The 14104-nt window shown below is 40.9% G+C and overlaps 1 protein-coding gene across 1 annotated transcript in view; it reads left to right on the top strand.

Moving 5' to 3' along the window:
* LOC139447074 (rifampicin phosphotransferase-like) overlaps positions 1-14104 on the top strand; it is a 43788-nt gene that overhangs the window by 19302 nt on the left and 10382 nt on the right. Inside the window, exons 21-34 of the mRNA XM_071228231.1 lie at positions 1023-1120; positions 3150-3221; positions 3671-3777; positions 4598-4670; positions 5606-5698; positions 6979-7146; positions 7492-7623; positions 7912-7996; positions 9465-9553; positions 10777-10839; positions 11239-11334; positions 13055-13114; positions 13584-13684; positions 13925-13988. Coding sequence (XP_071084332.1) covers positions 1023-1120; positions 3150-3221; positions 3671-3777; positions 4598-4670; positions 5606-5698; positions 6979-7146; positions 7492-7623; positions 7912-7996; positions 9465-9553; positions 10777-10839; positions 11239-11334; positions 13055-13114; positions 13584-13684; positions 13925-13988 — 1301 coding nt within the window. The remainder of the gene's footprint in view (positions 1-1022; positions 1121-3149; positions 3222-3670; positions 3778-4597; positions 4671-5605; positions 5699-6978; positions 7147-7491; positions 7624-7911; positions 7997-9464; positions 9554-10776; positions 10840-11238; positions 11335-13054; positions 13115-13583; positions 13685-13924; positions 13989-14104) is intronic.

Here is a 14104-nt window from a genome sequence, read left to right as displayed (position 1 = left end):
CTTTCATGATCTAGTAAGCGACGCTCTGATTGGTTGGATGAAAGGTCATGACCTGTAATGGGATGTCCTCAGATCTTTGTTTACCGATAGCGAGAACTAAGATCTGATTTTAATGAGATTGGCTGAGGTACAGCTGGTCACAGGCCCTGACCATCCAATCCAATAGTCACGTCAACAATACTGCACCAGGGGACTCATGATTGCCTGACATATGCAAGGGTTCATTCATATGTTCTGAGCCTCGCAACGAAGGAGTTGCGTAACAGTGAATTCTTTAGTTGTGGGCATTAAATAATGTCTCAGAGGTACAGTAGAACACGGATATAATGAACACAGATAAGAGATATTGAATGGATACAACGAACTGTTACAAAATCCCTGATATTTCTCCTCTATCGACTGATGGGATTGGGTGGTCAGACTCGCTGATTTTGGTTGATGCATGTCATGAATCCCAGTTGCATGGATCGATGCTCATGATGTCAATCACTGGATTGTCTGGTCCAGACACGATTATTTACAGACCACCATCATATGGCTGGAATATTGCTGAGTGCGGCATTAAACAACAAAACCTCTTTATTATCATATAAAACGTGTGCATAAAACGAACTCTCTACACCGTACTAAGTTAAATAGCAAACTAATATATGATCCCCAACAAGCCAAAATACCACTAAATAGTGACGTGTATGGTGAACTAAAATCTCACTCAGTGTCAAGTGTAAGTGTCACTGACAATTGGCTGTACACAATCAGAGGTGAATCAACACAATCAGTGGTGACATTTCAACCTTGTTAAACTTGTATTTTTTTTATCTCTCCTGTAACTGGACTATTCTTGTCTTTAAAACAAACACAAATTTCATGAGACTGTGTCAAAATGTCTCTTCGCTAGCACATGCTATCATGGCAGGCAATGCTGCAATTATGCGTATTGTGTTTTGTTTTTATCCACAATGGCGGACATTTCTGAGTGAAAACATATATAACGAACAACATATAGAATTAATTGATTTCAGGGAGCAGTGGTGTTGAGGAGAAGGATACTGCTGCTGATGCTTCTGTGTCCAGCCTCTCAGATGATGATGTCCTGCGTCTGTGTCACATTGGAGTGCAGGTGAGGGGATGGATGGAAAAAGGATCATTTTATAAGTTTGATTTTGACATTAATTAGGTTTAAAAAATGTGAGCACATTATACAGCATATTTTGTGTACAAGTACTTGTCTGCTGTCAATGCTCTGAGAAACTGTATTATTTTGCTTTTTTTTGTTTTGTATTTGTTGTTCAACGCAGCACTCAGCAATTTTCCAGCTGTATGACGGCGGTATATTATTTTGCCTCTAAGCTCCAAGGGCTTACTCCTGTAGTACTCAGATAATTTTTCTATATGAATTGTTTGATAGGCATTACACAGAACTTGACGGATGACAAAATAGAGATAATTTATGGCTAACAACTTCTTTATTTACTATAAATACAACGGTATAAGGATCAATACCAAAACGTCACCCTTACAGTAAATAAAGAAGTTATCCATAAATTATGTAAAAAAATATTTTTTTATGACTCTATATGTTCATTGTCTTGTATATTCATATAAAAGGAGGTGGATACGGGTGACCCTGTCGTCTAAAGTGCTGCAATTTGCTGTGCAGAGTTATGTCCCTTAGCTGTGACAGAAACCTGTGATTGTGGGTTCAAATCCTGGTTCTCCATGCCTGCATCACTTCAGGCCTTCCTCCTATATCAAGCTGACACACTGTGATAAAACGGAAAAACTGTCCAAAGTGGTGTTGAACCACATCACGTGCACATAGCAACGCGATAATTTAAGTGCAGTCTACTACGTTGATAACAAACATGCTTATAACAAATTGACGGAAATAACGAAATTTGTTTTGATGACGTCCATTTGCTGTATATATGCTGAAAACAGTCAAGTCCCGTTAATCCGACTTTGTTGGTTGCATATGATTATGTCGGATTTACGAGTTTGTCGGATAAACGAAATTAAGTAGTATCAACGTTTGTGATCGAAAATCGGACAACAGCACGATAGATAACAATAAAAACACGTAATAGCGTGACCTGTAATGGGATGTCCTCGGCGATCGCGCAAACTTGTATCTGATTTTAATGAGATTGAGGTAATCTAAGCATGTGATTAATCCTGTTTTCTTTATTTTAAGCATTAATTGTTTATTGTTCAGCAAGTTTATCTCTGCAGCCATTGTTATATGCAGCTACCAGCCGACACGTCTCGCATCAAACACGGGCTGTGTCCTCGCAGGCTGATGAGCATGGAGTACGTTGATCACTGTGTCAGATTAACGAGACTGATTAATGACTGATTTCAGTAATTCATGGCAAATTGAGTTCGTAAGCTGTAGTTTACTGTACGTGTATATCCCATGTTTATGTTGTCAGCTTAGATTATCCCAATCTCATTAAAATCAGATCTAAGTTCTTGCTGCCTCTAAACAAAGATCTGAGGACATCCCATTACGGGTCACGTCTGAACAACCTTTCGCGAACTTTGACCGACCACTGAAATGACTAACAAGAAATCGACATCAGCCAATTAGAAACCAGCTTTCTCGAGTTTTGCGGCACTCGTTTCAATCTGGTGACTTCCATTTCAGACCACGCTTGAAAAATATGTTGACACAGTTCTCGATTAAAATTTTGAAAACTGAACAAATGTACATTCCGGAGTGTCTAATATATGGTTAAGATTTATGGCAGTGCTTCCCACGTACTGTGCAACGCCTCCTCCGTTCAAAAGTTTATCCCACGGAAGCGAGAGATAGACGATACGTTTGACGGAATCAGTCGTAGGGGCCGTAAATGTCGTTCGGAATGACCCATGTTAACGGTTTCGAGCTTGCATGATTAGAAAACACATTTCGATGCTCTGATTGGTTGGATGAAAGGTCGTTCTGACATGACCCGTAATGGGATGTCCTCAGATCTTTGTTTAGCGATAGCGAGAACTAGAGATCTGATTTTAATGAGATTGAGATTATCCCCATGGCTTGGAGTTGTATTGTTTTAACTATACTGAAGACATGAAACTAAGTTCTTCTAATTTCTAAATGTCCATTAAAGATTAATTGTGCTGAAGACCTATTTCCCATTTCACAGTTGGAGAAATATTTTGGCAGCAGTCGAGATGTAGAATGGGCCATGGCAGAGAACAAGGTGTACCTTCTTCAGGTAAATTCAGTCATTCAATTATTATTACCGGTAGTTAGACAGTAGAAGCCCATCCATCTATTGTGATAATGCTGTATAGGGTGCTGCTGCACCTGTCGGGTGTCCACCAGAGTGGGGATTGGTTGTCCACAATGGGTGGCACGAGGAGAGCAGATCAAGAGTGTAGGGGTTAGTGGGTCATTGGCCACAGCTTGAATCCATGTTAACTGGAGTCCTGGATCATTTAGGGTTTTTCTCCCACATCAAGTTGACAGTGTGATATAACTGAATACTGTTCAAATCAGGGTTAAACCCAACTCACTCACTCACTCACTCACTCACTCACTCACTCACTCACTCACTGCTCTGATGGAGTTGAGATGCTGAAGACAATAAACCTGTTTTTTAATCCAAATCCTGGAGATGGAAATTGATATCAGATGCTCAATTGATTGGTTGATTTGTTCCAGTCTCGGCCAATCACGGCAGCCGACCAGGAGACAGAGGAGGAGCTACTGCATGAGTTTGACAGCCCTCTGGCAGCGGACTATGAGCTGCTCACCACTGGGAACATTGGGTGAGTCTCATTAGTATAGGCAGCTTACTTACAACATATTTTACCCGTGAAGATCCGGGGTAGAATAGGTCTTCAGCAACCCATGCTTGCCTTGAAAGGCGACTATGCTTGTCGTAAAAGGCAACTCATGGGATCGGGTGGTCAGGCTCGCTGATTTTGGTTGATGCATGTCATGAATCCCAGTTGCGGGGATTGATGCTTATGATGTCAATTACTAGATTGTCTGGTCCAGACTTGATTATTTACAGACCGCTGTCATATAGCTGGAATATTACGTCAAACAACAAACAAACAAAACAAACAAAACTGGATGTAAGCCTGGGGCTTGTTGTAAAATACAATCTTTGGACTAAGCATTGACTAGTGCTGAGATGGAATGGGATGCTGAACCAATAATTGATGGTCCTCATGGGTATACTGTTTAGCGTTAAACAACCAATAACCCCTTATCATAATTGCTTTCAAATTGGAAATAGAACTACTCACTGAAGAATTTATGTATTTTTCATCGTAATTTTTTATGTTTCACACTGAAACATAGTTATAGACTCCGAAATTGTGTTCCTATCTCTATTTTTAGCTAGATGTTAGATGTTATAATTTGCATAGATGCCATGGCAACCATAAGGTTAAGTATGTTCGGGGTCTGTCTTGAAACAAATTGTTACTGGTGATAGTAGCTGTATGCCAAATTTCATACTTGTATAACAAAGTGCACAATTTTGCCCTACATTGGGCTTAAACCTCCGGGCTAGAATGTAAGATGAGTCAAATTGGTAACAGATTATGTACTAAGACTGGTGTTGTACCCTCCCCCTAGAGAAATGATGCCCCACGCTGTCACCCCCCTCACCTGGAGCCTCTTCTTCCAGGCCATCGACAACAGCTTACAGGTAGGCCAAACTTGTGTATGAGGGTGCTCAGAGGAGATCAATGTACTGACTTGTGTCAGAGGGTGCCCAGAGGAGATCGATGTCCTGACTTGTGTCAGAGGGTACCCAGAGGAGATAGATGTACTGACTTGTGTCAGAGGGTACTCCACTATTGAAGTGTAGGATCTCCACTGGTGTACTCCACTATTGAGAGTGTAGGATCTCCGCTGGTGTACTCCACTATTGAGAGTGTAGGATCTCCACTGGTGTACTCCACTAATGAAAGTATAGGATCTCAACTGGTGTACTCCACTATTGAGAGTGTCGGATCTTCTCTGGTGTACACCACTATTGAAAGTGTAGGATCTCCACTGGTGTACACCACTATTGAAAGTGTAGGATCTCCACTGGTGTACACCACTATTGAAAGTGTAGGATCTCCACTGGTGTACTTCACTATTGAAAGTGTAGGATCTCCACTGGTGTACTCCACTATTGAAGTGTAGGATCTCCACTGGTGTACTCCACTATTGAGAGTGTAGGATCTCCACTGGTGTACTCCACTATTGAGAGTGTAGGATCTCCACTGGTGTACTCCACTAATGAAAGTATAGGATCTCAACTGGTGTACTCCACTATTGAGAGTGTCGGATCTTCTCTGGTGTACACCACTATTGAAAGTGTAGGATCTCCACTGGTGTACACCACTATTGAAAGTGTAGGATCTCCACTGGTGTACACCACTATTGAAAGTGTAGGATCTCCACTGGTGTACTTCACTATTGAAAGTGTAGGATCTCCACTGGTGACTCCACTATTGAAGTGTAGGATCTCCACTGGTATACTTCACTATTGAAAGTGTAGGATTTCCACTGGTGTACTCCACTATTGAAGTGTAGGATCTCCACTGGTGTACTTCACTATTGAAAGTGTAGGATCTTCTGCTGTTCTTGCAGGGTTTCATGCAGGGCTGTGGGGCACGGCAGAGGATCGCCTCTGTCAACAAGTCTGTGTACTCCTGCTGTAACCACCTGTTTATCGCCATGCATGTGAGTCAACAGTTAGTTAAATGCAAGCAGGAGCCACTTGGTAAATAGGAGGAAATGTGATTCAACATGTTGACATTGATTATTGTTTGCAATTTGGACGTTGTTTTTAACAAACTCTTTTCAAACATGGATGAAACTGACATATATTTGATAATAGTCACTTGGCAATCTTCTTGGTGCTTTTTCCTGTAAAATTGTATAATATACACAAGAAAATATGCACTGTCATGTAAATGTTTAGTCTATATTCAAAAGGCGCTTATAAAAATTACTAACAAATTGGTGTAGAAGTTAACGGCAAAGCATCTAGTATGGCAAATGCCGTACACAGTTGGAAATTGACATAATTTATTCCGAGACAAGAAACATTCAAAAGGGCCTGCAAGGAGCTTTTCTTGTGGACTGTCACATTAGGTAGATGGCATCTCTGTATCAGATCATTTTTGTGGGCTAGTAGAAATATAAATTACCGTGTAACCCTGATTTGTGATTTTAAGTTTATACTCGCTCCCACTAACAAAGATTGATTTCTTATTATAACAAATTTGTTAATATAAATGAAGATATTTTGGTTTTGACCAGTTTCATAATGTCTTTCTTCCCCACATCATCCTAACCCCTAAACCCTTTAGTAGAAACTGTCCCTAGTACCCCATTCATTACAGACCCCCTCCATTGTCTAGTGGAGCCATGTTAAACTGTGGCTGCTTGGTGGGCTAGCCTGCACTATTACAAGCCATAAACGCACATGCACAAGCACTTCACCTCACCTCACCTCACCTCACCTCACCTCACCTCACTGCACATCTCACCTCACCTCACCTCACTGCACATCTAACCTCACCTCACCTCAAGATGGCTCACCTCACCTCACCTCACTGCACATCTCACCTCACCTCACCTCACTGCACATCTAACCTCACCTCACCTCACTGCACATCTAACCTCACCTCACCTCACTGCACATCTAACCTCACCTCACCTCACATCACTGCACATCTCATCTCACTGCACACCTCACTGCACACCTCACCTCACCTCATTTCACTGCACATCTCATCTCACTGCACACCTCACCTCACTACACATCTCACCTCACTGCACCACATCTCACCTCACTGCTCCTCACCTCACCTCACAGCACCTCACCTCACCTCACCTCACCTGAATGATTGAGTTTCACACTCAGCAAGAAGCTCACACTATCAATAATGTGTTTATGTATTCAAGATTCTGTTGTCATGGTGGCCATGTTTCCCAGTGACAGGTTCTGATTGCAGCATGTCGATGCCCTGATTCTGGCAGCAGCAGGGACCAAGAAGGAGATTGCAGAGTTATCTCTCCTTGGTATGACTCTCCCACAACTCCGGATTGAGGAAGTAAAGGACTATGTTGGCAGGACCACATCAGGCTATGGGAAAATTGTCAACTTCTTCAATCTCCTTAAAGTATGCTAGATGACATTGATGTTAGCTGTATGTTGTTTTTTATTTAAAAAATGTACCTTGATTTGGAGGATATTTTTTATCCATGAGCCATAACCAGCACAATAGCTCACTGTGACTCCATGCTTGCCATTAAGTAAGGACCAGCTGGTTACATTGTGTGACATCTATAGCTGATTGTGTGTTATGGTATGCGATGCCCGGTGTGAATCAATGCTCATGCTTTTTAACCATGGTTGGTCTGATCCAGATTCAGCTCTCACCGGCTGCTGTGATATAACTATAATATTACTGACTGCAATGTAATATTCTCTCACTCTTGAAACTAGTCAGTGTTATTTGTGCCAGACGTCATCAGATGGTAACAAGTACACGAAGGTCTGGGAGAAGCGCCTGAAGACCTACAGTGTTGGTGTCGGATGTGGCCGAGCCGAGACACTGTATGCAGACATCCACAGCAAGTTGAAGGACTACTGGGAGGTCAGTACAAACACTCCAGACATCAGGGCCCCGTTTCATAAAGTGATCGTAGCACTACGACTATCCTTACCTCCATATGTGTTCCACGCACGCACACACACACAAACACAGAGGCAAACATGCGCACGCACACTCGCATGCACACACGCGCGCACGCACGCACACACGCACACACGGATGCATGCCACAAAATATCAAAACTAAATACCAATATTGTTTTTTCATTCTTGTCTCTAATTAAGGTCAATCTACACTGATGTACTGTAACAGTGTTATGTTGTCGCCTAGGTATGGTTGTACACGCTGATCAACAGTTCCCGCTCAGGGAGTTGGGCCACCATCCTCATGTCTGTGCTCACTCAGGGCAAGGGAGGTATGTGCACTGTGTGATGACATAAGTTCTAGAGACCCCAATAGTGACTTCTAGAGATCTTAATAGTAACTTCTAGAGATCCCAATAGTAACTTCTAGAGACCCCAATAGTGACTTCTAGAGACCCCAATAGTGACTTCTAGAGATCTTGATAGTAACTTCTAGAGATCCCAATAGTTACTTCTAGAGATCTTAATTGTAACTTCTAGAGACCCAAATAGTGACTTCTAGAGATCTTAATAGTAACTTCTAGAAACCCCAATAGTAACTTCTAGAGACCCAAATAGTGTCTTCTAGAGATCTTAATAGTAACTTCTAGAGACCCAAATAGTGACTTCTAGAGATCTTAATAGTAACTTCTAGAGATCCCAATAGTAACTTCTAGAGACCCCAATAGTGACTTCTAGAGACCCCAATAGTGACTTCTAGAGACCCCAATAGTGACTTCTAGAGATCTTGATAGTAACTTCTAGAGATCCCAATAGTTACTTCTAGAGATCTTAATAGTAACTTCTAGAGACCCCAATAGTGACTTCTAGAGATCTTAATAGTAACTTCTAGAAACCCCAATAGTAACTTCTAGAGACCCAAATAGTGTCTTCTAGAGATCTTAATAGTAACTTCTAGAGACCCAAATAGTGACTTCTAGAGATCTTAATAGTAACTTCTAGAGATCTTAATAGTAACTTCTACAGACCCCAATAGTAACTTCTAGAGATCCCACTAGGAACTTCTACAGACCCCAATGGTAACTTCTAGAGATAACACTAGGAACTTCTACAGACCCCAATAGGCAGATAAATCAATATCCCACCTACTGTACCACTGCATGTACAGGAAACCTGTGTGGACTGGGTTAGACAAATGGCTGAATGACAAGGCTGGAAAGCAAATTATCTTCATCTTACATCAAGTACTCTTGGAAAAAATCTTCAGAAAAAATAACTGACATTTGGAAACATGCAGATGATATCTACAAAATATGAAATGTATAACCAGTACCCTATTTTCGAACAGCTGTATTTGATATTTATTCGTCGCTTTAACGAGAGGTGTGACATCATTTAAGCTGCTGCCCAGAGAGTGCACACATTGGGCCTGTCAACACTGGGTTCATGTGAAGTACCGTACACATGTCAGAACAGTCAGAATGTTGGTGCCCGTGTCATGATAAAAAGAAGAGTAAAATAGTGTGAAACACTATAGAAGTGCAATAATCTTGCATGCGACGTTAAACCCAGTTTCACCTCACTCTCATGCCATCTCCAATATGTGTTGTAGGGGCGGTCGGGTAGCCTAGTGGTTAAAGCGTTCGCTCGTCACGCCGAAGACCCGGGTTCGATTCCCGACGTGGGTAAAATGTGTGAAGCCCATTTCTGGTGTCCCCCGCCGTGATATTGCTGGAATATTGCTAAAAGCGGCGTAAAACCATACTCACTCACTCACTCCAATATGTGTTGTATATTCAGAATGGCTGACGGAGCACTATGGGGACATTGCCATGCTGCTGTCTCAGTGCACAGACGTGTACAGTGCCGATGTGCCGTCAGGCATGCAGGTGAGACTGGACCTAATACAAGTGATGGTCTGATGTGTAAATGTCATCTTCTGCATATTCAGTATACATCATGTTTCAGGACTACTGCAACCTTCATCAGGTGAATTATACAATTCATTTTAATACTCTCTGTACCACTTGATCTGGCTCATCTTTGAAGCCTGTGTGATGTTTCTGGTGTGAGTGATGTTTCTAGTGTGAGTGATGTTTCTAGTGTGAGTGATGTTTCTGGTGTGAGTGATGTTTCTGGTGTGAGTGATGTTTCTGGTGTGAGTGATGTTTCTGGTGTAAGTGATGTTTCTAGTGTAAGTGATGCTTCTGGTGTGAGTGATGTTTCTAGTGTAAGTAATGTTTCTGGTGTAAGTGATGTTTCTGGTGTGAGTGATGTTTCTAATGTTAGTGATGTTCCGGTATGAGTGATGTTTCTGGTGTAAGTGATGTTTCTGGTGTGAGTGATGTTTCTAATGTTAGTGATGTTCCGGTATGAGTGATGTTTCTAGTGTAAGTGATGTTTCTAGTGTAGGTGATGTTTCAGATGCTAGTGATGTTTCTAGTGTGAGTGATGTTTCTGGTATGAGTGATGTTTCTAGTGTAAGTGATGTTTTTAGTAAAGTGATGTTTCTAGTGTAAGTGATGTTTCTGGTATGAGTGATGTTTCTGGTATGAGTGATGTTTCTAGTGTGAGTGATGTTTCTAGTGTAAGTGATGTTTCTAGTGTGAGTGATGTTTCTACTGTTAGTGATGTTTCTGGTGTGAGTGATGTTTCTACTGTTAGTGATGTTTCTAGTGTAAGTGATGTTTCTTGTGTAAGTGATGATTCTGATGCAAGTGATCTTTGTGTTGTTTGTGATGCAAGTGATGTTTCTAATGCAAGTGATGTTTCTAATGTAAGTGATGTTTCTAATGTAAGTGATGTTTGTAATGTAAGTGATGTTTCTAATGCAAGTGATGTTTCTAATGTAAGTGATGTTTCTAATGCAAGTGATGTTTCTAATGTAAGTGATGTTTCTAATGTAAGTGATGTTTCTTGTGTAAGTGATGATTCTGATGCAAGTGATCTTTGTTTTGTTTGTGATGCAAGTGATGTTTCTAATGTAAGTGATGTTTCTAATGTAAGTGTTGTTTCTAATGTAAGTGATGTTTCTAGTGTAAGTGATGTTTCTAATGTAAGTGATGTTTCTAATGTAAGTGATGTTTGTGATGTAAGTGATGCTTCTACGCAGAATCTGGCCAAGGAAATAGCTGTGTCAGGCCTGGCTGAGGAGTTCCTGACTCTATCAGATCAGGTGAGCTATTGCCTCCTTGTTTTGCTGTTTGCAAAGAAATAATGACCACGATTAATATTCGTTGTCCATATAGGGTAAAAATATTGTCAGCATCATCAATCTATTATTATTGTTGTTGTTGTTATTGATTCTTAGTGACTCATTCTCATTCACTCACTCATTCCAAGCACTGAAGAAGTCCGATATTTATGTGACAGCAGAATAAATTAAATACATTTGATTATAAACTGGTTGAAATTAGGTGGAATTTTATTAGATAATGAAGTTTTTTTTCAATCGAATGTTATTCCCTTGGTGTCGGAAGGTGGTCTGCTGGGTCAGATTCTGATCCAAGAAGGTTGTTACGTACATTAGTTGTGTCAGAAGCTGTGAAGGTGTCGTTATTGATGTGTTGGGCAGGACTGTGTGAAGATGGTGAAGTCGGCGAGACATCCAGAAATACAGAAGAAGTTCTCTGCTTTCCTTGACCGTCACGGGCACCGGTGTATACGAGAGGTGATACAGTCAAGTGCAGATCTTGCAGTAACCTATGAAATATGACAGAAATGTGATTCCAATTACCCATCTGGCCTCTGTTTAAGTGCTAGATCATAACATCTTATATCAATAAGTGTGTTCACTAGCCTATATCAAAGCCTAGTTTCTACCCTTGCCACACCAAGGCCACTTTTCTTGGCTCCACCCTGGCGCCACCTCGTGTAGATAATGAGTTGAGCTCCTTGTAATGAAAACATGATATCCAATCATGTTCTTATCTCATATAGATTCACAAAGATGCTGACTGCCATAGGCGACGACCAAGTCGATCAGATAACAAAAACATTCTCGAATATCTCCCTTACACCAAAACATAAGCAATCATTGGGTTGGTTTAAAAGATGAAAAAACATATTTGTGTCAACACAGTTAGGCAGTTGTAAATCACTTTCATACGGAGGTGTACCAGTCTTGGATGTTGATTTTGTGAAATGTTTTCGGGTCAGGTGGGTACTGAGAAAGACCAAGGTCCTCACAGGACTCCACGGACCCGTGGTTAGTCATGTGATATATTGTTTAATGACAAAAATGATCAAGAACTATATGGCTACACAGCAAGTCTCTGATGTTTGCATTTCTTTCTGATTAAGGACTCATTCCTTCTGACTTTTATATGTTTGAATAAGTATAAAACTTCATTCATCTGCAGTGTATGCAATCCCAGATTTCTTATACATGTATCTAAATACAATTTGTCCAGGGCTACAGTCAAACTATTCCCGATCGGACATTTTGTACCTATTCTTGAGACCTACAGCGGGTCCCCGGGTAGGGTCAGGTAATAGAGGGGTGGGTACCCAGGTAGTCAATTTGGACTCGTCCCAGCCCTACTCTCTGGATCCGCCAGTGTAACGCTTTATGTCACTTACAGTTTCTGTGTAAAAATCGATGTAGAAAGTAATAGCGGTAAGCAACACTACGTATGGTATCCATGTAATGGCAGCTATAATTCTTTGGCCTCAGTAATAGTGCTGGGAGGGGTACTCGGGTACTCGGGTACTCGGGTCGGGTGAGTCCTGAGTAGGACCCGGGTACCCACAGGACCCGTGGTTAGTCACGTGATTATATAGTTTATTGGCAAAAATTATCTAGAACTATATTGTTACACCATAAGTGACAAATGTTCACATTTCTTTCTGACTATGCACACATTCCTTCTGACTTTATATGTTTGCATAAAGATAAAACTTCAGTCAACTTCAGTGTGCATGACCAGATTGGTTTATACGTGTAGCTAAATATATTTTGACAGGAGTACAGTGAAATGTTTCCCAATCGGACATTTTGTACTTATCCCTTGAGACCTAAAGCGGGTACTCAGGTAGGGTCGGGTAATAGGGGTCGTCCCAGCCCTATGAAGTATACCTGTTGGAGTCATCTCACAGGATTTTGTCTTTGCTAAGTTGGAGGATAGAGATGTACACCCATCCTGGTACTGTACACCATGAAGTGGTTGTGGTGCTTGTACTATACCTTGTGTACATTGCTCTGAATTGATGTGGGTGGTGGGGTAGCCTTGTGGTTAAAGTGTTTGCAATCACGCCAAAGGCCTGGGTTTGATTCCCATGTGGGTACAATGTGTGAAACCCATTTCTGGTGTCCCGCTGTGATATTGTTTGAATATTGTTAAAAGTGGCGTAAAACCATACTCACTGACTCACCATATTAATGTTTTCAGGCTGAGATGCGAGAGAAATCGTGGCAGTCTGAGACTGAGAAACTCATCAAAGTCATCAAGGTCAGCAAGAGCAGAGAACTCTGCCATTACAGTTCTAAGAGTTTCAGGAAAATAATCTGGGAGAAAATCTGAAAACAAAATGTCTTTGAATTCAGAAAACAGTTCTGTTTTGCAGATATGTTTAATTGCTGATGATTTTATTATAAAAAAATATTAAGTTATATCTATTTATACAACTATTTTATTGCATATTTATTGATATAATATACTTAGGGCGGTCGGGTAGCCTAGTGGTTAAAGCGTTTGCTCATGCCGAAGACCCGGATTTGATTCCCGACATGGGTACAATGTGTGAAGCCCATTTCTGGTGTCCCCCGCCGTGATATTGCTGGAATATTGCTAAGAGCGGCGTAAAACCATACTCACTCACTCACTCACTCACTCACTCACTCACGATATAATATACTTATAATAATATTCTAATATTCTAATATAATATTCCTGACTTAGTAATGTTTTTCCTTTTCAGACAATTCTCCAAACCAAGTCGTATGACAGCAAACCTAAGCCATCACAGTCAGTGTCCCAGATCATTGCCAAACTCAAGACTCCTCTAACATTCTTCCAAAAGTAAGTCTGTCAATTACCATTCCCATTGGTGTGTAAACCTTCCAACTGTGAAAACATTTATTACATTTTTTTGTAAGTAAATGGAAATAAACATTTAAAAAACTCTAGTTTATGTTTAAATAATCAAGATATAAGCAGCTGAAATGATAGAATAGTTAGTTTGATTTATAATTTAAATGTTCATATTACCCGTCTACTTGTGTAGTTAATAGTGCTGATTGAGCATGGTGTTCATTACAGGCTGATACTGAGAGGCCTGCTGCCGAAGGCGAGATCTGCAGTAGGGGAGCGGGAGTGGGGCAAGGTGACAGATGATTCAGTGATATACAAACATACAGACACACAGACACACTGATGCAGACACACGGACACTAATACTGACACACAGACACAGACATACTGACACAGACACTGACATAC

The sequence above is a fragment of the Haliotis cracherodii genome, unplaced genomic scaffold (assembly GCF_022045235.1).
Source record: "Haliotis cracherodii isolate W230 unplaced genomic scaffold, xgHalCrac1.p SCAF_10, whole genome shotgun sequence".
Classification (NCBI taxonomy): Eukaryota; Metazoa; Mollusca; class Gastropoda; order Lepetellida; family Haliotidae; genus Haliotis; species Haliotis cracherodii.
Note: the sequence above shows the minus strand (reverse complement) of the source record. Positions and strands in the feature narration are given on the sequence as shown.